This window comes from Pleurodeles waltl, chromosome 4_2, assembly GCF_031143425.1.
Source record: "Pleurodeles waltl isolate 20211129_DDA chromosome 4_2, aPleWal1.hap1.20221129, whole genome shotgun sequence".
Classification (NCBI taxonomy): Eukaryota; Metazoa; Chordata; class Amphibia; order Caudata; family Salamandridae; genus Pleurodeles; species Pleurodeles waltl.
Genome location: NC_090443.1, coordinates 693,699,785 through 693,726,096, shown reverse-complemented (window position 1 = coordinate 693,726,096; position 26,312 = coordinate 693,699,785). Strand labels below are relative to the sequence as shown.

General features: G+C 45.7%; 1 protein-coding gene across 1 annotated transcript in view; it reads right to left on the bottom strand.

Annotated features, from left to right (window-relative positions):
* The window catches only part of LOC138293207 (di-N-acetylchitobiase-like), a 110,014-nt gene extending 84,531 nt beyond the window's left edge, over positions 1-25,483 (bottom strand). The window contains exon 1 of the mRNA XM_069232295.1: positions 25,299-25,483. Within this exon, the coding sequence (XP_069088396.1) occupies positions 25,299-25,427 (129 nt within the window). The 5' untranslated portion in view covers positions 25,428-25,483. The remainder of the gene's footprint in view (positions 1-25,298) is intronic.
* Positions 25,484-26,312: the final 829 nt, after the last annotated feature.

Genomic DNA, 26,312 nt, shown 5'->3' with positions numbered 1-26,312 from the left:
GTAGGGGGAAATTGACTATTTAGTCTGGAAAAGGGCTATCAACAGGCAGCTGATCTCAACAACTTATTTATTGGACTTTCACACTTTATAGTACTCACATTTTCTCTCCCCACTGACTAATTCACATCTTGAGGGGAAGCCACAACCATAATTATTTGATGCCTTAAATAGGTGAGTTTGCAACAACATGCTATTTATGCAGCTCCTGGATCTCCAGGTGGCAGATTTCTATACCTAGGTCAACACGGATGAGAAGAGGGCCTGCAGACTCTGCAACTATAAGAACAGATCTTGGCTACATCTTCTCTGCTGTTGTCCTAATCGTCACACCCCCAGGAGACTCCTTCCAAGACCAATATATCTACAGAAGGGAATCCGTTCTTGCATGGTGGCCTCCTCACTGTGTTTCTCTCACACAGCCATAGGATTTACAGTCCTAGAAAACCCCCTACACGCTTTTTTTAGGATCTACTCGCCCTTTCTGGTGAGTTGACAAAGAACAGGTGTTCTGTTCAGTGAGAAAGTGGAGGAGCAATAAAGAAGCCTTTAAATCTTCTTCTTGTCATATCTGCTCTGTGTTCAGAGACAGAGGTCAAAAGTCAGTTTGTCTTACAATTAATTTTCCTTCTCACTGCAGAGTTCCAGGATTTTGTCAGGTTTTTCCTAACACACATTTAAATATCTGAGTCAACTTTACAAACATTTCCAAAATATATTTCAGTAATTGGGAAAGCCCATTGTTTGTACTTCTGTGTGATTAAAAAAAAATGATTTTAATAGGATAAAAATAAATTGGAACACATTACTTGGTTATGTGCAAAGAATAAATATGTTTTCTGAAATTCGATTTTCACAGATTGTTAATACATTAGTTTTAACAGTATATCTGCATGTTAGTCAGAAGATTTTTGGACATTTCTTGGAAATGTTCTGTCTGTAAATGACAGTGTGCAACTACATCATGCTTTAGTAATATATTTATTAAAAGTGAGTGTTTAAACATAAACTGAGAAACACTCCTGCCCTGTTGGCAATGCTATTAGTAAACTAAGAGGCAAGTAATGGATCATGTGTTCCCTATATGTGGGCTTGATTCTTTTGATACATGGAGCAAACAATTAGTCTAGAAAATCAAACAAAGACGTTTTTTGTACAGCATAAATGCTGAGCTCACATATTTGAAGGTGCACTCATATGTGACAATGAAGAAAAAGTCGACCTTCTAAACAAAAAAATTTTAGTAGGATCACAAAATTTGAGGCCCGTTTACAGGTCAAGTACATTGTAGTTATGATGGAGTAGATTACTGAAGTTACTCGACCTGCAGGTTTAGTAAAATTTTTATGATCTTTCAAGGCCTGATTCTTAGCGAGGTACAGCAAATATGACAGACTTCTTGAACATATTCTTCAACCGCACTTTGTAGTGCCTAATTTGAACACCTTTTCTCAAAAACTAATAACGGACTATTTTAGGGTCAATAACAGCATTAAGCCCAGATGACCCAAGGGCTCTCTCGGTTAAGCCTGGCTCACCGGCTGGGGTAGCAGACCTCATGTGTTACATTTGAGACTAAAGTCCACCAAAACACGTTCTGCTAACCTGAACATGAGTGTACCTTCTACTTGCACACTGCCCAAGGGATATTGCAACAGCTTAAAATGTTAATTGTTTAACCATATTGAGGCGCAAAAAGGACCAAGAAGTTGTCACTAGAACTTTTTATAACCTTTCTTTTCTTTTTCCTCTTTTTTCTTTGAAGGTAATACTGTAATAGTTTTAATTAACTGCACAGTAAATGAATGAATAGAATAAAATAGGATAGACTGCTGGAATTCTTGCAGCTTCCGAATGAAATTGCTGTTGTAAAGTGTGCTGCACACAGGAGTGATAATGATTACGTCACGGTCGGCAACAGATATGCAGACAAAGTGGCATGCTATTGTGCAATAGTAGCTTGCACATTTAGGGCCAGATGTACGAAGGTTTTGCGAGGCACAGCGCTATTTGCGACCTCGCAAAAAGCGAAATGGTATGTACCAATGCCATTTCGGAGTTCCAAATATCGATGAGACCCATTACTGACTCGCAAATATTGGGACCTGAAATTGCGACGCGCAATTACGAAGTCGCAAATTGTGAGTCACAAACGGAATGCACAAGGCAGTCGCAAATTGCGACTAGTCGCAAAAAGCCCGTTTTGCACACCCAGCTTAGCACTGATTCCGAACAGGTGGTAACCAGAACCAAAGTATAAAAGGAGACCCAGAAGGCATCTGGGTTTCTCAAAATGGCTGCACTATACATGATTGCATGGAGGAGGAGAGTCCAGGCTGCCCAGCAGAGGAGGAGGAGGCAGAGATAGGAGAGGATATATCGAACCAGGCAGACACTATTTCAACAAACAGAGGATGAGATTTTTGGTAAATACAGACTGAGCAGTGCAGTTATCCTAGAGATCATTGAACTGCTGAAACCTCAGCTTGAATGCCAGACAATGCGCAGCTGCTCCATCCCCACACATGAGCAAGTGCTCTGCTCACTGCACCTCTTGGCCTCAGGTAGCTATCAGTGGATGATTGCAGTGGCAGGTGGGGTATCCCAAAGTGCCCTCTCACGCTTCTTCAGACGTTTTCTAGATGCCATACTCGCATACATGTCCAGATATAGATACCTTCCCAGGAATGAGGCGGAAATTAACATCACCAAGTTGGACTTCTACAGAATTGCCAACTTCTCCCATGTAATTGGGTGTGTGGACGAGACACATATACCAATTTGCCCACCAGCAAATCTGGAATCTGTGTTCCGCAATAGGAAATGTACCCACTCACTAAAGATCCAGGTGGTATGTGATGCCCATAATGTCATTACTGACATTGTGGCTAATTATCCAGGGAGTACACATGATGCATACATATTCAGGCACAGTGGGATACACCGACGCCTACAACGTGGGGAGTTTGGCAAAGGATATTTATTAGGTACTGTCAAGTACACTCTGATGCCTTAAATATATGTCACTGCGTAACCCTGTGATGCCCTCCTAATTTTGGCTCTTTTGTCACACAGGTGCATATGCCCTGAGACCATGGATACTCACCCCATACCTAACACCTGGCAATCAGAATGAGAGGCGATACAACATAGGCCATCTGCGGACCAGAGCTGTCATTGAGAGGACGTTCTGCTCGTTTAAGTCACGTTTCCAATGCCTGCACAAAAGTGGAGGGGCACTCCAGTATGCCCCAGAAACTGCATGCAAGATCGTTGCAACTTGTGCCATCCTGCACAACATTGTCACCGACGTGGGCTATATCTCTCCCTCGACGAAACAGATTCGGAGGATGAGGAGCAAGAGCTACCACACCGAAGCCTGGGGATGGAAGCATCGCAATGGAGGGCAGACAGAGGCGGAACCACATTGCAACCCACTACTTTGGCAGGTACGTGGCAACCATGACAACACTCACAAATGTAAGACACACATAGCCCAGTTGTGTAGTAGAACAAATTATCCCTTTAATTTCAGGAATATAATGCAGAAAATACTGTCAACTCAACTGCACGAAAAAAGCAAAAAGTAATGTCTGACACATTAAGTTCATGTGCCTCAGTCAAAACACAGATTGGTAGCTCACAGCCTCCTGCGACTACGGCCAACATGGCCCAATCCAGGTTGGTCCCCTGATCCTTACCGGGCACTGCCACTCCGCAGGATCCGTGCATCAGAGGCAGATACACTGCTGACACTGGAAATCTCCTCGCTATCCTGAAGGGTATCGCCAATGCCCCTTGCTGCCTGACTGGTCTCAATCAGGTCCACTGCATGGCTGATGCGCCCTAGTCCTCTTGCCACATCACCAGCAAAATGGGCAAATTCCACCTGCAGCTTCACTGTGCACCTTGACAGGCAGGTTGTTGTGGTTGCAAGGCGCCCAACTGATACACTCAATCGGTCCAAACGGGCAGCAGTGTTGCGCTCGCTGCGCCTTGCATGTGCCCTATCTGCCACCATTTCTCTGACCAAGTCTTTTATGGAGCTTGTAAGGTTTGCCGTGTTTGTGTTCATTGCAGTAAATTGGTTGTCCACGTTCCTATTCCTCAACCGCATGTGTTTGTTTTGCAGCCGGTGACTTTGCACTAAGGATGCCTCCAGTCCTAAAAATTGTTCATTGGTGACATCCTCCTCACTGGCTGACTGCATTGGACGTTGCCGTCTCCGCAGAGACTCAGCTGACCTATGTGACCGACTCCCACTCATCAGTGGCCCGGGTGTCAGTTTGCCTGCCTCAAGACCTAGATCAGTCTCATCAATGTTGTCTGGTGCATGTTGTACAGGTGGTGTTGTCATGAACTCCCCAGCAGTTACAGTGGCTGCCTCAGCTGCTGTATTTGTGGCTGGTTCATCTCCCTGCACATTAGGGTAATTGGTGGGTCCTTGTGGGAGACCTGTGGGACACAGTGGATACACGGTCAGTGCCTCACATATGTTTGATGTCTCAGAATAAATATTTCTCAAAAGTTGGACTAATGTAATACATTGCCCATAATGCACTGTTCTATAGGTTGCAATATAGGCATGGAGCACATCTGGAGGATGCATGCTTATGTGTACTGTGGTTGTGTGAATGGTGCATTGAGTGGTGTAAATAAGTGAATTTTGGTACTTACTTTTGGATGTTCTCGGAGCAGAACTGTCAAGGTCTCCAATACCGATTACAGCCTCTGGCTCCAGAGTGGTCTCCACCATGGTCTTTATGGCTGTAGGGGGTGCCTACAGTGCCATGCATCTCCCTCATACGCTCAGCCACCCTTTCCTTTGTCCTGGACCGAAGGTCATACCACCTTTTGCTGACCTCATCTACTGTACGATGGCTGACTCTAATGGCATTTATCTTGGTAAGGATGTCCTGCCAGATTTTCTTCTTTTGGGTGTCAGGGACACTCATTGCTGCCTTACCAAACAAGACATCATGGTGCAGGCAGCACTCCTCTATTAGGACCTCCAGGTCCTTTTAAAAAAACTTCAGTTTCCTTTTCCTGCCAGCACTGGGTGTCTCCTTGTCCTGAGATGACATGGTTGTAGTAGCGCCTCTCAGCTGCGTGTGACTCTGCAGTTTATGCTGGGTAGGATCCTCCCTGTTTCATGGGGGTTCTTCCTGGTTCTGATGTCATCACTCAGAACCAGGAAGTGTGTTTTTAACTATTTCTTTGCACCTGCTTGCAATTTGCGACTCCGGACCACACTCTTGTGCAATTTGCGACGTCACAAATTGCAAACTTGCAAATAGCGATTTCACAAATTGCGAGGACGCAAATTGTGGTGCGACTCCGCACCGCAATTTGGTATTGCGATTTTTTCATGCATCTGGTTTTGCAAATCGGAAATAGCGATTCGCAAGGAGTCGCTATTTCCGACTCGCAATTATTTTTCTTCCTACATCTGGCCATTAATTCACAGATGAATCTCAAAAGGACTTTGTCTTGTCAATGTTGATATCTATAGCTAACACATGAAAGAATAATTAAAGAAGAATGTTAGAGAAGCAGAACAACAAGGTTGGATCTGAGCAGGATGTGGAATAGATGCAATTCACATTTGGGTTTCAGCAGATGGGAGACCACGGTTGCCAGTTTACCACCCATGACACAACATTCCATGGTTCCACACATTTAGGTAGGGATGCAATGGTTAGGTCCTTCAGAAGAAATTGTTAACTCAAGATTTAGGGCTCATGCAGAGGAACTGTGTCACCCCTGCCAACAGATGAATGTAGGGAAACAAACAACAGTTACACTGAGTCATGAAGGGAGATCAGGTGATCCCTTCAACTGGATGCAAATGGACTTCATTAAAATGCCTATTTGTAAAGGGCTGATGTTAGACTTGGCATCCTTAGCGTGGTCGCCCCTAACGTTTTGCCTCTGTTACCCAGGTTGTTAATGTACGCTGGACTCTGTTTTTGCTATCCAGTGCTAAAGTTCAAGTGCTCCTTTATAAAAATGTATGTGTAATTTGCTTTCCTTGCTTTGCTTATTTGATTTACAAGTAAGTCCCTAGTACAGCGCACTATAGGTGCTCAGGGCCTTTAATCAAATGCTATTAGTGGGCCTGCAGCATTGGTTGTGCCACCCACATGAGTAGCCCTGTAGACATGTGTAAGACCTGCCACTGCAGAGTCTCTGTGCGCAGTCTTGTACTGCCAACTTGACTTGGCAAGTGTACCCACTTGCCAGGCCAAATCCTTCCCTTTTTATACGTCCCGAAGGTACTCCCTGGGTAGTCCCAGGGGCAGGGTGCAGTAGGTGTTAAAGGTAGGACATGTACTGATGTGTTTTACATGTCCAGACAGTGAAATACAGCCAAATTCGGTTTTCACTGTTGCAAGGCCTATCTCTCTCATATGTTAGCATGGGGCTGCCTTTAAATGTTGTTAAAGCGCTGATTCCCTTTGGGGGCAGATAGAAATATGGAGTTTAGGGTCTCTGAGCTCACAATTTACAAATATATCTTTTAGTAAAGTTGGTTTTTAGACTGTGTTCTTTTAGAAAGTAGGCATTTTCTTGTTTAAACCATTCTGTGACTTCCTGTTTGTGGAGTCCCTGTCTGGGTCAGTTTGACTGTTGAGCTGTATGCAAATCTCTCTAGACAGTAGCACAAAAGAGGCTGGGGTGCAGTCCGCATATCCTGATGAGCCATCTGTGCTGGAAGGGAGGAGTGGTCACCCATGCAGTCTCCAACTTCCTGGTGTGTGGCTGGGGCCTGGCCAGGCCAAGAAAGGATCTTACAGACACTTGAGACTTTACTTTGAAGTTTGCCAACTTCAAAGGCAGAAAGGGGTATGAGTATTGGACCCAAAACCCCAGACTTGAGATTACTTCAAGGATTCAAGAGGAACCTCTGCCTGTAGAAGAGCTGAGAAGAAGTGCTGCCCTGGCCTGTGACTGTGCTGTGTTGGGCTATCCCTGGAGTTGCTGATTCTGCCTTTGCAAGGGGACAGAGACTGGACTTTGTTGCATTCCTGATTGAGAGGTAACTCTAGGGCGTTGGAGTAGAGCATGCCTCCTGTTTTGAAGCCTCAGGGACAGCAAGGGATTCACGAACCAGACCGGAGTCTACTTGCTGTGGATTCCAGCTTGCCAGAGGGTACCATTACAGTTCCTGGACCCCTGGAAGTGAATTCCTGTAGAGACACCAGTGTAATGGCACCGGATGACACCACGCGACTTCGCAGAGGACGCCACTGTCCGGAACCACGACGCCGATTGCCCTGAGGCCGTTGACCTCGCTGAGTGCGACAAATCCGACAACCCTGTAAGCTGATGCCGCTACCCCAGAACTGCGACACTGCCTGCCCCGAGACGGTGGACCTCGTAGAAGTCTGATGACCCTGTAGGCCTTGTGTCGCTGCATCAGCTGATCCCACCCGACTTCGCTGACACGGGAGTGTCATAAGTCCAATGTCCGTGACGATCCAACGCCATCACAGTGCCTGTGGCTCTATGACATCATCACAACCCCATGAGGTTGCCCTGCAGTATTGCGACCCTGCCGGACTTTTCATTTGCCAGAACCTAAGGACCGACTTCGCATCGGACGCGGCTTCACCTCTACCGCCCTGGAGTGAGGACCCAAAGCTGCTGTTCTTCTGCTCCGTGGCACCGGAACCAATGCTGCATCGGATCCAGCGATGCCGTTCCCCCCGACTCTGTACATTGGCCTGTTTTCTACTTGGTTCTTAAGGTGCTGCACCTGGGGGTCGAACAACTTCATAAACTGTGCCATTAGCGTCTTATTGCAGGAAACAACTCCGTTACAAAACCGCATATTATCAACTTTCAATGTTTGTGCCTCAAGGCACTGTTTACATGCTTTTTAGTGCTAAACTCGTATTTGTAACTGTATATTGTGGATTGTTATCATATTTGGTCTTGTTTATTTCAATAAAATAATTACTATTTTTCTAAACATGTGTTGTGTCATTTTGTCGTGGTTTGCTGTCTTACTGTGTGTGTTTGTACAAATACTCCACACATTGTCTCTGAGTTAAGCCTGTCTGCTCGTGCCAAGCTACCAAGGGAGTGAGTGGGGGTTAACTGTGTGTGATTTTCCTTTATCCTGACTAGAGTGAGGATCCTTGCTTGGACAGGGGGTAACCTGACTGCCAACCAAAGGCCCCATTTCAACATTGGTGATCAGCGGTGAGGATCTGAACTTGTATTTGTACTTGACATATAGTGATTAAATGTACACTACTGTTTTCAGTGCAGACATTTATGTGACCACATACAGTTTTTTGCTTTTTCTCTACTTTGGACTTTTTCCCACCCTCCATATTTTTGGTGATCCTTGATTGACTTTTGAACTTAATTGTAAAGTCGTTTTTTTTCCTTTTGGAACTTTGCACTTTTGTTGATTCTTCATCATGTCTCAATCTGGAGATGCATCAGCTGGAGCTGCTTTTGACTTAGAGAAACTGGAGAGTTATACAGTGGCTCGTTTTAAGCAGTTCTGCAAAAATCTTACCTATCTCATTAAGGGCTCCACCAGGAAGGAGGAGTTGCATGAGGCACTGAGGGCCTGTGTGACAGCCAGGGAAGCTGAAGGGCACACAGAGGAGGAGGATGAGCGATCCATACACCATGGTATAGTGGGTGGGCCTGTTATGTCCAGGGAGAGGGTCTCATGGGCAGGTAGCAGTGTGTCATCCAAGGGTTTGACTCCTGAAGAGCTATAGGACAGACAGGCAGAGAGGGCTCACCAGCTGGAGTTGGAAATGTTTAGGATGGAAGAAAGGAGGATGGCCATAGAGGAGAAGAAGTTACTGCTGGCTCATGAGCTTAGCTTGAGGGAGCTAGATCATAGGAGCAAGTCCAGTAGGGATGGTGGCAGCAACATCACAGTGCATCCTGAGAGGAGGGTGCACATTCCTAAATACTTTGTGAAGGATTACAAAAGGGAGGATGACATATTCTTGTGTTTCATGGGGTATGAGTCTGCTCTCCATATGAATCTGGTCCTTGAAACTCATTGGAGGGCGGGTCTGTGGAAGCACTTTGAGGTACAGGGGAGGGATACTCCAACATCCTTAGAGTAAGTGAACCCCTGGGGTTCCCCTATCATGAAGGATGCCCTACTCACAAGGTATGGTCTCACCCTTGAGCAGTACAAGGATAAGTTTAGATCGTATAAGAAAAAGGAATCCCAAACATGGTTGGAATGTGTTGATTCTTTTTGCAGGTCTCTGGATGGTTGAGTGAAGGGCAGTAAGGTGACAAAATATGAGGGGCTTTACAGTTTAATTGCCTCGGAGCACTTGTCCAGCTTATGTTTTCCATAGCTGCGCCAGCATCTGATTGACAGCAAGCTGACTGACCCCAGGCGCTTGCGCAGGAAGCAAACCATTGAGACAGCATTATGGCCTAGAAAAGGTATGGGGGAGACCACACCACAGGTGGGCAGGGTCCCTCTCAGAAGAAGGAGGTGGGTGTAAGGGTAAACAGGGGGAATTCTCTATAGGGCCCCAACCTAGTTCCCAGGGTAAGGATTCTCAGACCCTCAGTGAAATGAAACCACTGAGGCATTCTGTGAGGCACAGAAAACATGCCCTACTTTAGTGGGTTTGCAGCAGCAGGCTGCAGACCAGACAGCTGGCGAGGAGCCAGGATCTCACCTGATTTGTTGGAAGGATGGCCTCCTGTATAGTGAGCCTAAAGTTGCTGAGCCTGGGTCAGCCCATGTGCCGTGGTACCCCAGTGCTGCAGAGCCTTCCTACTGGGTCTGGCTCATGATGTGCCTTTAACGGGACATTGGAGGCAGGACAAGACCTTTGAACGGCTTGTCACCCACTTTTATTGGCCCCTAATGCGCAGGCACTCAGATGCTCATTGTAGGTCTGCACAACTTGTCAGGCAAGTGGAAAGAGTAGGGGGAAATGCAAGGCTCCCCAGCAACCTTTTCCAGTGGTTAGTACCCACTTTGAAAGGGTCAGTATTGACATTGTGGGGCATCTGGATCCCAAGACAGGCATGTGCAATAGGTTCATCCTGGTCTTGGTGGACCATGCGACCTGGTGCCCAGAAACCATTCCTCTGAGATCAATCACTTCCCCCGTGTTAGTTCGTGCATTGATGAGGGTTTTTACCGGCATGGGGTTCCCCAAGGGAGTGGTATCTGATAGGGGTACCAACTTCATATCTACTTATATGATGTCTCTGTAGAAGGAGTGTGCAGTAACGTAAAAGTTCACTACTCCTTACCACCCCCAAAGCAATGGTTGGTTGAGAGATGCAGCCGGACCTTAAAAGGCATGATCATGGGCCTGTCAGAGCCTTTGAGGCAGAAGTGGGACATCTTCTTGCCATGCCTTCTGTTCGCCTACAGGGAGGTGCCTCAAAAAGGGCTTGGATTTAGTCCCTTTGAGTCAATCAATAAAAATATTTATAGAGCGTGCTACTCACCCGTGAGGGTCTCAAGGCGCTGGTGGCATGGGGGGAGGGGTTACTGTTCAAACAGCCATGTCTTGAGGTTTTTTCGGAAGAGCAGGAGGTCCTGGGTCTTGCGGAGTTTGGTGGGGAGGGAGTTCCAGGCCTTGGGGGCGAGGTAGGAGAATGATCTGCTTCCGGTGGTGGCGCGCTGGATGCGGGGGACTGTGGCAAGAGCGAGGTCGGCAGAGCGGAGGTGGTGAGTGGGAGTTCACTCTTTCGTTGAGGTAGGTTGGTCCGGTGTTGGAGGGATTTGTGTGCGTGGATGAGGATTTTGAAGGTGATCCTCTTGTCGATAGGGAGCCAGTAAAGGGACCTGAGGTGTGACAAAACGTGTTCATGTCGTGGGAGGTCCAGGATGAGGCCGGCGGCTGCGTTCTGGATTCTCTGGAGTTTGCATTTGAGTTTGTGTGGTGCCAGCGTAGAGGGCGTTTCCGTAGTCCAGCCTGCTGCTAATGAGTGCATGGGTGACGGTCTTTCTGGTCTCTATGGGAATCCATTTGCAGGTTTTTCGCAGCATGTGGAGCGTGTTGAAACAGGAGGAGGTGGATGGAGAGGGAGGGGTCCAGGATGATGCCGAGGTTGCGCGCATGGTTTGCAGGGGTTGGTGGGGGGCCTAGGGCGGTGGGCCACCAGGAGTCTAATGGTTTTGTTGGGGCCGAAAATGATTTCGGTTTTGTTGGAGTTGAGCTTAAGGTGGTTTGCAGTCATCCATGTGGCAGTGTCAAGGAATGCAGCGTGGAGGTTGGTTTTGGCGGTGGTAGGGTTACTGCTGAGGGGGATGATGAGCTGGGTGTCGTCTGCGTAGGATATGATGGTGATTCCGTGTGGTCGGAGGATGTTTGTAGGAAGTTGGCTCTGTATATACTATTTCAAAGTAAGAAATATTGTGCACAGAGTCCAAGGATTTCCCTTAGCGGTAAGATAGTGGCAAAAATAGATAATTCTAATGCTCTATTTTGTGGTAGTGTGGTCAAGCAGTAGGCTTATCAGAGGGTAGTGTTAAGCATTTGTTGTACACACACAGGCAATAAATGAGGAATACACACTCAAAGACTTACTCCAGGCCAATAAGATTTTAAATTAAAAAATATATTCAAGTTCAAGATTTACAGTTAATACTTTAAATGTAAGGTACTTCACTTAGATACTTTAGGACCATTGAATGAAAACAATATCATGTACAGTCTTTGTAAAAATGGCAATAAGCTATTTTCAAAGTGGACACAGTGAAAAAATCAACAGTTCCTGGGGGAGGTAAGTAAAGGTTAGTTTTGAAGGTAAGTAAAACACTTACAAGTCTCACGTTTGGGGCATAGGCAGCCCACCGTTGGGGGTTCAAGGCAACCCCAAAGTTACCACGCCAGCAGCTCAGGGCCGGTCAGGTGCAGAGGTCAAAGAGGTGCCCAAAACACATAGGCGCCTATGGGGACAGGGGTGCTCCGGTTCCAGTCTGCCAGCAGGTAAGTACCTTCGTCCTCGGTGGCAGACCAGTGGGGTTTTGTAGAGCACCAGGGGGGACACAAGAAGGCACACAAAGGACACCCTAAGTGGCAAAGGGGCGGCCAGGTGCAGTGAGCAAAGCAGGCGTCGGGTATTAGGTTGAAAACAATAGAGAGACCTGGGGGTCACTAGCGTTGCAGGCAGACACAGGGGGGGCTTCTCGGGACAGCCACCACCTGGGCTAGGCAGAGGGTCGCCTGGGGGTCACTCTTGCACTGAAGTTCGGTTTCTTCAGGTCCTGGGGGCTGCGGGTGTAGTGTTGGTTCCAGGCGTCGGGTCCCTTGTTACAGGGAGTTGCAGTCAGGGGGAGCCTCTGGATTCACTCTGCAGGCGTTGCTATGGTGGCTCAGGGGGGGGTCGTCTCTGGTTACTCACGGGCTCACAGTCGCCGGGGAGTCCTCCCTGAAGTGTTGGTTTTCTGCAGGTCGAGCCGGGGTCCTCAGGTACAGAGTGTGAAGTCTCACGCTTCCGGCAGGAAAAGTGGAGTCTTTGGAAGTTGCTTCTTTGTTGCAAAGAAGTTGCAGGTTTTGAACAGGGCCGCTGTTCACGGGAGTTTTGTGGTCCTGTAGTCCAGGGCAGTCCTCTGAAGCTTCAGAGGTCGCTGGTCCCTGTCGGATGCGCTGCTGGAGCAGGTTTTCGAAGTTGGAGACAGGCCAGTAGGGCTGGGGCCAAAGCAGTTGTCTTCCTCCTTCTCTGCAGGCTTGTAGGTCAGCAGTCCTTCTTGTTTCTTCAGGTTGCAGGAATCTAGTTTCTTAGGTTCTTGGGTGCCCTTAAATACTGAATTTAGGGGTGTTTTTAGGGCTGGGAGGGCAGTAGCCAATGGCTACCGTCCTTGAGGGTGGCTTCACCCTTTGTGCCTCCTCCCTGTGGGGAGGGGGACACATCCCTAATCCTATTGGGGGAATTCTCCCAAAATCAAGATGGAGGCTTTCTAAAGGCAGGGGTCACCTCAGCTCAGGGCACCTTAGGGGGCTGTCCTGACTGGTGAGTGACTCCTCCTTGTTTTTCTCATTATCTCCCCTGGACTTGCCGCCAAAACTGGGGGCTGTGCCCGGGGGTGGCGGGTATCTCCACTAGCTGGAGTGCCCTGGGGCTATGTAACACGAAGCTTGAGCCTTTGAGGCTCACTGCTAGGTGTTACAGTTCCTGCAGGGGGAAGGTGTTAAGCATCTCCACCCAGTGCAGCCTTTGTTTCTGGCCTCAGAGAGCACAAAGGCTCTCACCCCAGGGGGTCCGAAACTAGTCTCTCAGCAGCAGGCTGGCACAGACAAGTCAGTCCTACACTGAAGGATTGGGTAAAATACAGGGGGCATCTCTAAGATGCCCTCTGTGTGCGCATGTTTTAATAAATCCAACACTGGCATCAGTGTGGGTTTATTATTCTGAGAAGTTTGATACCAAACTTCCCAGTATTCAGTGTAGCCATTACAGAGCTGTGGAGTTTGTTTCTGACAAACTCCCAGACCATATACTTAATATGGCCACACTGTACTTACAATGTCTAAGAATGGACTTTAGACACTGTAGGGGCATATTGCTCATGCAGCTATGCCCTCACCTGTGGTATAGTGCACCCTGCCTTAGGGCTGTAAGGCCTGCTAGAGGGGTGACTTACCTATGCCACAGGCAGCATTTTGTGTGCATGGCATCCTGAGGGGGACGCCATGTCAACTTTGCCTTTTTCTCCCCACCAACACACACAATCTGCAATGGCAGTGTGCATGTGTTATGTGAGGGGTCCCTTAGAGTGGCACAACATATCCTGCAGCCCTTGGGGACCTTCCCTGGTCACAGGGCCCTTGGTACCACTGGTACCTTTTACAAGGGACTTATCTGTGTGCCAGGGGTGTGCCAATTGTGGAAACAATGGTACATTTTAGGTGAAAGAACACTGGTGCTGGGGCCTGGTTAGCAGGGTCCCAGCACACTTCTCAGTCAAGTCAGCATCGGTATCAGGCAAAAAGTGGGGGGTAACTGCAACAGGGTGCCATTTCCTTACAATGTTGGCGAGCGGGGTCATGTAAATGTTGAAAAGGGTAGGGCTGAGGGAGGACCCTTGGGGGACTCCACAGATGATTTTGGTGGCTGTGGAGTGGAAGGGAGGGAGGCGGACTTTCTGGGTTCTTTCGGTGAGGAAGGCAGTCTAGGCCTTTGTGTCGAATCCCTGCGTTGTGGAGGCGTGTGCGGAGTGTTTGATGGCAGACAGTGTAAAAGGCAGCAGAGAGGTCCAGGAGGATAAGTGCAACGGTCTCGCCCTTGTCGAGTCTGGTTCTGATGTCGTCAGTACATGCGATAAGGGCGGTTTCAGTGCTGTGGTTCTTGCGGAACCCAGACTGGGAGGGGTCGAGTGTGTTGTTTTCCTCAAGGAAGTGGGACAGGTGGGTGTTCACTAGTTTCTCAGCGACCTTGGCGGGGAAGGGGAGGAGTGAAATAGGGCGGTAGTTGGTGAGGTCATCAGGGTCAACTTTGGGCTTTTTCAGGAGTGCAGTGACTTCTGCATGCTTCCAGGGGTCAGGGAATGTGGCGCCGTCGAAAGATCTGTTGATTATGTCGTGAAGCTTGGGGGCGATGGTTGGGCTGGCTTTGTTGTAAATGCGATGGGTGCAGGGGTCAGAGGGGGAGCCATAGTGGATGGAATTCATTGCTTTTTCAGTTTCTTCGTCGTTGGTAGGGGCCCAGGTTAGTAGTAGGTTGGGGGGGTGTGTGTGGAGGGTCTTTGTTGTACGAGTCAGAGGTGTGTGTGGCAGGTACATGTGGTTTGAAACTGTTGTGTATGTCTAAGATTTTGCGGTGGAAATGGTTGGAAAGGGAGTCGCAGAGGAGTTGTGTGTGCGTGGGGTCTATGTTGCTGGCTTTGGGTTTGGAGAGCTCTTTGATGATGGTAAAGAGTTCCTTGCTGTTGTGAGAGTTACTGTCTATGCATTCCTTGTAGTATGCTCTTTTGTTGGTGCGTATGAGTTGGTGGTATTTGCGAGTGGAGGTTTTGAGGGTGGAGAAATTAGTGGTAGAGGGTTCCTGTCACCAAGCTTTCTCTGCTTTGCGGCATTCTCGCTTGGAGTTCAGTAGTGAACCAGGGGGCATTCTTGATGTTGCAGGTGGTGATGTTTCTTCTGAGAGGGGCGAGTGAGTCTGCACAGGTTGTGATCCATGGCCACCCTGGGTGTGTGGCCACCCTGTTAGGGGACCTTTGAGTCTGGTGAAGGGGGGCTTAGAGAAAGCCCCTAGTAAACGTCACCAGGATGTATTTAGCTACATACTGGTCTTCAGAAACCAGACTGCCCACTTCAGAGCTCTCGCACAAGAGAACCTGGAAGCAAGCCAGGAAGACATGAAACGGTGGTATGACCAGAATGCCACTCTGGTCGAGTTTCAGCCTGGGCAAAAAGTGTGGGTAACAACTTGTCATTATGTTACACGTTTTCTAACTACAAACATTGTTAAGCATTCAAAAATAATCTAACCTTCTTAGTGAATGCGTTAGAGAAAACGTTTATCATAATGCTAGAGGAAAGGAGAACACATTTAGCACACAGTACTAACAAGAATGAGGATGTTTTGAAGACTGTTTGGAGAAAAGAAAAAGATGATTATAGAAAGGAAAAAGATGAGTATAGAAAGCAAATGTCTTATCGAAGACTAAATCTAGAAAATAGACACAAAGGGAAAATGTGTGTTTTCAAAAGGAGAATTCAAGGCAAAAAGAGACCTGTATGGAATAGTAATAGTGAGCATGCATTTGAATTATCAGGAGGAGCATGGCAGATTTTACAGGATCTCGAATTTGAAGCCCTTTACTGTACTTTTACATTTTTAGACCAGTTTGAAAGCCTGTTTCCTACCCTCACCTAAACCCCCTGCTCAAACTGGCTTTACTGAGTTTAGCTGGAGTGGGGTGGGCCGAAGAGCATCACGTTGTTCCTCATCCCTGCACCACCTGCCTTTTTTCATCCTGGCACCATGCTTTTCATCTTGTGCGATGTCTGCTGGTGCGGAGCAGCAGATGTACCGGAGTGGAGCAGGAAGGCTGGTGGCATGCAGGTGGTGCAAGCAGTATTGAACTGCTATTGGGATCTGCGCCACCTTCCCTTTGCAGCCTGCCACCACATATTTGAGCAGCGCGCGGTGCACATCAATCTGTAAGCCCTCTCCTGACCTAATAGCTGCATAGGTGAGGCGGCTCAGTTAGTAAGTAAGCAGATGTTACTTCAGGGCACTTTTAAATGGTGCTAAACTCTGAAATAAAGCAGCGTTTCAGGCTTAAAAAAATAAAAATAAAGCAGCATCTGAGCTAGCCAGGGTTAACTGGAATAAGCATAATGTCTATTATATCAATTTTTACTTTTGGTATAGGAAGCAAAGGATTCAAATTATGTTTTATTTGGGGGCCGTGTATTGTATAAATTTTATTTGATCTCAATCCAACTTTCTATCAAGCATCAAATCATCAGATTATAGTTGAATGTATTCATAGAGTACAAATGTTGTATAGGCAGCCAAATTTACAGATTTTAAAGGCAGGGCTCAGATAAGAGTAAACAATGTAGATCTTCCAATATTAAGAACACTTTGGGACTATGAAGTCAATGATGCTGCATGGGGAGGAGGGAGGTTCCTCGGAAAGCTGTGCGGTTTGCTTGGCCTTAAGTAGCTCATGACAATTTCCACTGATGAGAAGTGGCTCTCACTGCGGAAAAGGTTGGAGACCCCTGCCTTAGACATTTTACTTGTAGAAAAAGGCAGAGTCTGCCAGATGCTGAAAATAGAAAACTGCTGCACGTATATTCCTGACGTGAGTAAGAAAATAGTAGAATACATAGGGAATATTTTTAACCTAAAGCTTCACATAGAGCCTTTAGAAAATACTAGTATATCGGAAAACTTCACAAAGGGAATTTCAGCAATAGGTAATTGGATTAGAGTAGCAGGAGAAGGAATCCTAAAAGCTATATTAGTACCTATATTAATTGTAGTTGTCCATTTCTTGTCTACACTAGGAGTTTACTAAGCTTTTAAAGAATTATTACACAAGACAAAAAGCAGAGAAAAGAACAAATGAGGAACGATTTGGAACTAAATGACCGCATTGACAAAGAATAGTAGAAACTAAAACAAAGGAAAACTTCAAAAGGAATAGAAAAGGCTCAACTGAAGACAAGTGAAATTTGAAATCATCTGTGAATTAAACTTTTGTTATGGTTAGAAACCATGACGCGGGGGAGGTTGCAGGAGTGTTTTAACTAAATGAAAATGAACTAGGACAATAGACCAAATAGAAAAGAGTTATTCTTCAACTTTCTCAATAGGGATAGTTTTCATAAAATATAATAATGTATTCAAATGTTTAGTTTAATTTCTGTAGAATGTTTCTTAATGACTATGTTTTGTCAATAGAAGGGTATGGGAAAGGGAATGATTTCACCAAGTAATGTACCATGAACTGGTTTTGTCTTATAGTAGGCTAATGGTGGAAAACCTTCTCTGGCTAACTAAATGTATTCAAAATGTTGCCCATTAGAAGCTTAATGTTCCATGTCATTGTCTTTAGTTTGCTTAGAAGATGTAAGCTGCCCTGTTCCCATGATGACATCGATGTACGAGTGGACGAGCTACTGTGGATGGAAACATACTGTGGCAAATGGATGACATGAAACGTTTTATAAGTACATGTTCCTAGAGTAGACAGACCATTCTCACTTTCCAGGCTTTCTGCAGAGCCCTTTGCAGATGCTACCCAGATTTAATCCTGGGAGACATTTATTTCCCCTGCCTGAATCTATACTGCTCTGTGACTTTTCTGAGTTTCTTGAACAATGCCTTATGGGAAGTCCTGCGGATGATCTGAAATACAGGCTAAAAGCTTCATGCTTTAACATCTTGAATTTTAGACTCTTCACTGGTTCTAAAGCTTTCACTTTCCATAGCTTAGAACAGGGATCATATTTTATGGAACGAGATTTATGCTTTGTTCTTTACTGCACTGGTAATTTCATTGACTAACACCGTGGGCCAATGGGCGACACACACACACGCCCTCCTTGGTGCAGGCCACGATTGGTGGCCGAGGCCAGGGAGGGGCCTTAAAAATCCTCTGGTGCTTTGCACTGCAATACCAATATCCCTCTCTCTCTTCCATCCCATTAGGGAATGGAAGAGAGACTGATGGAAGAGAGAGAAGGAGATACAGAAAGTGACAGATAGAGAGAGAGAGGGAAATAGATTGATAGAGAGCTTGAGAGAGGAGAGAGAGAGAGTGTTTTTATAGGCTTTGTTGAATGATATATGTAGAATGAGATATTTTAGGAGAAGTTAAATAGAAAAGTATTTTTCAATTGAATCGAGTGAGATTTGCTTTCAGTATGAACCTTAAACATTTGGAGTTATAAATAATTTAACCGAGGAATGTCAACAGACACACCGGGAATAGAACCCACTCCTCTCAGTGTGAGGATCTGGGACCATGTCCATCAAGCCATGGGGGATTCCGTTATGAATTATCTTGATAAAGACCTATGACATGCAGTGTACAGATCGTGATGGCAAAGAGACGCGAATGTTCCATCACTACGAAGGTCGGACAGTCAAAAGAAAATAAAGACATACTAGGATTTAATCATTCCACCTTGTGAGTGACAGTGCAGGAGCTTAACCAGTATGGCAAAAGTGACTCAGCTCTGCCTGGCATCAAAACATAACTATAACATTCCAACCAAAGATCTTGCTAGTCGGAGTCTTTGAAGTATTTGAATGGAGAGACCATTGTAATACCACTCTCTCTCTTCCATCCCATGAGACATAAAGTGACAGATAGAGAGGGAGAGAAATTGAGAGAACTAGATTGAGAGAGAGAACATTTCCCCCAGGGGATAAAAATTAAAAATAAGAAGAAAAAAAAAAAAATGAAAAAAATTGCTTGAATAGTCAAAAGCGTCTTCTGAGTGGGCAGTTTGTGCTCCCAGCCCATTAGCTTAGCCGAGGCAGGGAGCAGTTTTCAGCATTCTCAGCTGGGAGGTTCGGAAGCCCATGTTAGGAGGATTCCGGAGCCCCTGCCAGTGTCTTTTTAGAGGAAGGGTGGGTGGAGGGGGGAGGTGACCAGATCTTGTGAGATGCGATCTGGTTGCTCAGTAACTGTATAAAACAGGAAGCAGGACACATCACTAGCGCATTGCTGCTTCCGAGTGTATTTCTCATGGCCAAGCGTCTGGAAAAGAGCACAAATTTTCAGGCCCAGGCTTATACGGATACTGAGGAGCTCCTCTGGATTTCCCGAGGTGATTTGCAGGCCCACATTAAGGAGGATGTTGACACAGCCATTAAGGAGAAGGAAATTCCCGCTAAGCGCCCGCATTTCAATGAGGTTGCAGAGGAACCTAATGTTTCAAGGGCAGATATATTCAGGGGGGCAGTCTTAAAGAGGCTTTGACACATATTAGAGACCTCTTGGGGTTTGCTCCCTCAGATGTTGAGGAAGGTGAATTCCTGACCCAATATAATATGGTGTCTCAATATAATATGGTGTCTAAAGATGTTTTGCCTCTTCATGATGTAATTCAGACCATGCTGCTAAAGGAATGGAAATACATTGATAAGCCTACTGTTCCCTGTTTCCTTACAGAACACTTTCTGTTGGAAGGATTCAAGAACCAGTTCCCTCAAACGCCTAAGATGAATACTATTCTGACATTCATGTCTTCTTCCTAGTCCTTTGCCTCAGGGGATGCTGTCCTCTTTAGATAAAAGAGTTCAGTTTGCCTTAAAAAGGGCATAGGTTGTCTCTGGTATTTCAGTGAATACATATGCTGATTAGGCTAAGCAGGCCCTCCTTAAGGATTTCCACTCTCTCTTTGTCTTCAGGCACAGGAGGATCCTACTGCTCTCCTTGCCAAAATGGAAATGTTGTCACAGTTCTTGACTGATTCTGTTTTTGCCAATCTTTGGGCCTTCACAATGGCTGCCAGGAGATTCCATTTCTGAGCGTAGGCCCTTGTGGTTGAAGTCATGAAAGTTAGGGGCTACTCGGAGGTCCATGATTCAAAAGATTCCTTTTTTGGGGCCAAAGTTGTTTGGTCCTGAACTGAATGATATGGTGGAGAAGGCAGCAGAGGAGAAGACAATTCTGAAGTAAATAAGTTCAGAATAAGAAGCATTTTGGGTACTTCAGGTCGGTTTTTCAGGTGGCTGAGTGGCGACCCTTTTGAGGGCAGGCTTGTGGCCGGGGGGGCACCTTTTATAGCAAATTCTGGCCTTCCTCCTCCCGTACAGCAGAAGTCCAGCCACACAAATGACTATATGATAATGTGAGGTCGACTCAAACAGTTTCTGCCTCAGTGGAAAAAGGAGGTGACATGTTCCTGGCTGTTGGATTCCATTCAAAGGACTCATTCCCAGACCTTGTTTTAGAAGTACTCCTCAAAAGACCCTGTCAAACTTCATTGGCCGAAGTCAGGGGTCCAGTTACTGCTTTAGGACGAGGCAATTGTTACGGTTCTGTTAGGCGAGAGGGGTTGTTTCCTCCCCCCCCACTCAGTTTGTTGTACCAAAACCAGACAGTTCATTTCACCCAATTGTCAATCTCAAGGACTTCAACGCCTTTGTCCTATTAGAACACTTCAGGGTGGTGTCTTAACAGGCCATCATTCTCCTGCTGATAAAAGAAGATTTATTGGTGACACTGGACCGTGAAGATGCATAAATTAATGTCCCACTTCATGTGGGGAGCAAGCAATGCCTGAGGTTTGCAGTAGATGGTCTTTATTTTCAGCTTCAAACCATGCTGTTTGGTCGGGCAACATCTCCCTGTGTGTTCACAAAGGTATGGCGGCCACATGTTGCTTTCCTGCATTTGCAAGTTGTTGTTGTGTATCCTTATCTTAAATACTGATTGCCATCTGCCTCTTTTTCCAAGCCAAGGCACACCAGGATGTGGATTTGGTCCTGGCCACCCTGCAGGATAATTTTGGTCTGCTGGTGAACCAACCACCAGGACAGGGAAGGTCAGGGTCTTCTGATTGCTCCTTACTGGCACAGGCATCATTGGTTTCCTCTCCTGGCTGTGTCCAAGACTGGTTTGTCATCTCCTTTTCACACACTCTCTTCAGTATCCAAGGCTGTCTCACGAGATGGTACTGAGGTTGTGTCTGACAGCTTAGCTGTTGAGAGAGTAGGGTTGGCAAATCTGGGTTGCTCCTCTCAGGTGGCTATGGAGATTCTATCATCTCGTAGGTAGTCTACCCTTAGGTCATACAGGAAACACTGGGCTTCCTTTTCTAAATGGTGTTTGACTCGGTCTGAGGTTCCTACATTCAATGATTCCTTTACAATTCTTGAATTTTTATAAAAGGATTTATCTAGGGCTAGACTCTTAGTATTCTGTCTGCTCAGTGAGCTGAGATAAAGGCACTCAGGTCCTTTTCGGAGGACTATTCTACTATTTCTCCATTGGTTTTCAGATTGCTTAGAAGTTTCAGGCTGCAGCTTCCCTTTGTCAAAAAGGAGGTTCCTTCTTTGGTGATTGTCCTCCGAGGGTTGAAAGGTGCCCCTTTTGAGTCACCGGAGGAGGCGGAGTTGGTGTGGTTATAAACTGAGCTGGTCTTTTTGGTGGCCAATAACTCTGCTAGGCGTCTGGGGAGATCGGGGTGCTCATGCCTATTTTTCCCTATCTGAAAGATTTCCAGACCGTGTGGTTCTCAGAGTGGATCCTATGTTCATTCCTAAGGTGTCTTCTTTTCACTCAGCTCAGAAGGTAATTTTGCCTTTTTTCATTTATTCTTCTTCATCTGCGGCCTCTTCTACTCTAGATGTCAGGAGGGCCCTTCTGATTTAGCTGAAGCACACAAAGATTTTTCAGTTGTCAAACTCTTTGTTCATTGCCTATGGGTCGGTGGCAAAGGGTAGGAAGGTTTCCACTCAAATGAGAGTGTCTTCCATCTGATGTCCAGGTTACGTCAACTAGAACAATTTCTACTTAATGGGTGGTGGCTGGGGGTGTGTCCCTCTTGGCGACATGCCGGGCGGCCATTTGGGCCTCCCCTCATACTTTTCTTCTTCATCATCATCTTACAGTTTGTAATGGTTTGGATGGCAGTTTAGGGGGAACAGGCTTTGGCTAATGCTACAAAATGATATATGATTTCCACTTTTGAATAAAACCTTCTTCGGCTTTTGATGTGGGTGCAACCTTGTCTTTGCTGTGCTCGTTAATTCCTCAGTTTGTTGAGACTGCGATAAGGATGACCCGATGAGGGGGTAATGGACTTGTTACTTACCGGTAATATTCCTTATACCGATTTGGGAGTCCTCCTCGTCCCAGTCTTCTTCCCTTCCTCCCTCCATGGTTGCACCTTGTGGCTTTAGCTTGATAACACAACAGGTGGATGTGTGGGGAGGGGGAGCTTTTATCAAAAAAGATGGGGGGTAATAAAAATAAAGGTGTGCTATGGCTGTTGTGGGAGGGGCATGCCCGTGTTAGGACTGGGACGAGGGGGACCCCTACTCATGGTAATGAAGATTACCAGTAAGTTATAAGTTCAATAATCACTGACTATAGGAGAGTTCACAAACAATACAACAGCTGTGCATTCCAACTAATGTTCAGTCAGTGATATGGAGCCTGAATACTTTGCTCTCCTATATAAATGTAATCTTAATTAGTTGTTGCATATACATGTGCCAGCGTTGTTGCAAACGAGAAACCTTCGCAGTGCTCACAGCGATTAATGTAATGTAATCAGGTCTGCTCCTGCATTTTTATGACGGCTTTAGTGCCCAAGGTAAATATTTAAGTACATCTCGTGGTGAATAATTACTAGACTCTGAAAGTCCAATGACCTTGACGTCAAATAAACCAGACTTGGAAAATTTGAGGCAACGTTATAACAGAAAAAAAAAAAAAGATTTCCAGGTGTCAAGCTCCACTAATACAGAGAGGTGGAGCAACAATGAAAAAGTAGTTCAGTGCGTGAGACCCACTGAGTGAGGTTCATCTAAAGCCATTTTGATCAGTAGAATCGAGAACGAGCTGGCATACTTCTACGTCAGTGTTAAAAGCAATGCTTACAACAGACACACAGATGAAGCAGCTCACTAAACTACAAGGAACAAAACTAGAGGTGGGCCAGCCACTAGACGCTCTACCCAGAGGCCTACCTCTGGCTAATTTCCAGGTCCAGGCCCAGATTTCATGTGGCTTCGGCCTTCCTCCCTCCCTCCACACACAAGAGTAGGGTGACCACCCGTCTGTAAATTTCACGGACTGTCCGTAATTTTACCCTGCTGTCCGTTGTCCGTGATGAAAGCTTTAACGGACGGCATTTGTCCGTTATTTTAGCTTTTCACCTAAAGGGCAACGGAGGCAGGGCGAAATTAGGGGCAGGGGAGTTTCCCCAGCTGGGCTGGAAGGCAGGGAGTCTCCTGTGCTCTGAGGGAGGGAGGGGCAGACAGATAAGAAAAGGCCTTCTTGCCAGGGGGTTTCCTTCCCTAAAGACATGCAAATGTGCCCAACTGGTAAATCTGCAAATACAAAGGGGCTTGAAAACCTGCATTGACTTTACTAAAAGGAGTCACTTGAAGTTTTCTGGTGGCAAAGATATTTCTTTCAGAGAGGTACTGTAATAGTGTTCCAAGGTGAGCTGTGCAGTGTGTGGTTTTATTGGAGTGTTATAAATTTTTTTATCACTAAGTATAAACTGTATATTATTCAAATCTGTATTTGAGAAGCACTTTTTTTTATTTAACCGAAATGTATTTGCACATTTTGTAGCAGCATTTATTATGATGTAATTGTATTTTTCACAGTTCTTTCAGGTACCTCATAGTACTAACAAACATTGGCAAAGCCAAGAGGTCGCATCTACGAAAGAGTTATTGGCTTTGCTAATGTGTTTTAGCCATTAGCCATGTTATACACCAGAGTGGCTGCTGTTCAGCATGGCTTAAAGCTAGTGGCATAGTGGTGTGGAGTAGAGTAGCATAGGAGCAGTGGCGTAGAGCCCAGTGGTGCAAAGTACAGTGCTGTGGGGTACAGTACAGTACTACTGAACAAGGACGTAATGTGACACCTGAATGTAGCACACCAGGAGGCAATCACAAAAGGTCCACAGTGAATAAATAGTGCTATGTTAAAAAAGAGTACATAAATGCACTGACAACATAGTGAGGCATGGCCTCTCTTGCGTGTGTCTGTAAAACTGACGTTTATTCTTGAATTTTTGTCCTGAATTTTGACCCTTTGTCCTGAATTTTTTACAGTCCTGTCCAGAATTTGCCTCAATGCCAGGTGGTCACCCTAACACAGAGTTGAAAGCAAAGTATTGAAATTTGAGGTAGAAAGAGACAAATACCCGTTTAGTGGCTGATTTGCTCGACGTGAAACCAGAAAACAAGGGATTAGTCATGGCTTCCCCGTTTGACCAAATTGTGTGATCCTTAGCAAATATTTTATTTCCCTTCATTACCTCACATGAAAGCACTTTGAAATACTTGAATTCAGCTTACAAGCTGTACAAAAACAATGTGTTTAATAGACTATAATGCTCTATCTATAAGAATTTAGGCGATAATAGGGTGCACATGAAAACTGACTTGCCTTATGACTCACTAATGCATTGTTGCGAGAGTGGGAGCAGGAACGATTCTTGTCACTCTTAGTAAGTACCTCTCAGACTCAGTAAGTATAATGATATAATTAGTGCTTTAAATTGGCACGTACTGTCCAGTACTGAGTACCCGCACTTCTGTAATTGGTAGGGGAGAGTCCCTCCACTTCTCAGCACTCTTGCAATACATTATAATGAATGAGTACCGGCACTTCTCACGAGCATACAGGTACTAAAGAGTACCTGCACTTCTCTACTTCCATTTAAAGCACTGTTAAATTAAACGTATTAATCTCAAAGCTTCCACATGTAAGAATAATAATACACTTTTTAGAATTTTGAAGCGATTTTATCACAAATTACGCGAGGTTTGTTGTATGGTTTAAATGGAAACATTTTAAGGGATCGGCTCCTGCGCGGGCTCTTAGAAACAAGCTAGACCCTTGGCTCCGCTCGCGCTGTTAATCTGTAGAGTCGCCCACCTCTAAAACAAACTATTGTGAACTAGAAGTGTGTTTACTTGTTTCAATTTAGAGATTGTGATCTTGCATGAGAGCAGTCAGCAGCGTTAGTAAATGCAAAAACATCCTGGAACGGACTAACCGCAACAAAACCCCATCACCTTTACCCAGAGCTGTATAAACGGATTACTTTCACTATATTCTATATTTCTTTCCTGTTCCTGCCCACATTTCAGGCGGAAGGAACACATCGCACCTCAAAGTCTTTGACGTCCGTGATGGGACGGCACAGAGCGGGGTCCGCGCAGGGGCAGGAGGCAGCAAGCTGCGAGAATTCCTGGATAAAACACAGGATCAAGAGCCAGCCACACCATATCCTCGCCATCCCCGCCTCCGTAGCAGCACTTCTTCCTGCTTCGGGTACAGCCTGCAACAACTGACATAAAAGGAGGACTAAAATTCGGTGCTCGAGGACTAAAGTGATTTGCACTTTGTGCTTTCAGACTAAGGTTCACAGGGAAGAGTAGTTTTTTTCCCAGTTTCCTGATGTTCTAACACAAACAAACGAAATGCAACAATGTGGCTGGCATACTAAATCTTAGATACTAAAAGAGTTTCACGTGTGCCATGCATAGTTGCTCATTGGTCCTATATCTATATGTTGTACCGCCGGCCAGTTCTGCCTTTTTAGCTAACTTCGCGTTGCATTGTGAGACTTGTAGTATTGTTTTGACAAGAGGATTCTACATTAAGGTTTATTGGTATTTAAAGTGTTTCATTTATCATAATGCTCAAAATCTCTGTAAGCATTAAAATTCTCTGTCAGTTTGCTCCTAGATATGCTACCTGTTTGTTGCTTCCCCACCTTTGATATTGTAATACAGTCTGTTTAACTCCATGCTATTGACATACAAGATAATAAATCAGGACCTTGTCAAAGCAACACGTATGACACACAGTGCAAAATGGTGAAACATGCACTGACTCCCATAATTTCAAATATCAATGCTCCTTAAATTGTTATATCAATTTGTAATCCAAATTTTAATTCACTTATTGTCTGGTCTCATCTCCCTGAGCTCCCAACGTAGCACTGAGCCAACCCACTGAGCTCCCATAGAGACCAAACTCAACTTCTACAGGTTTCGAATGGAGTTTTTGTCAGGACTTAGGTGAGTTCCTACACACAGCCCTCTGAGCACCCCCTGGCTTCTCACTCAACTCATGCAGGGGCCCAATGAACCTCTGTTGAGATTCTACTCAAATCATG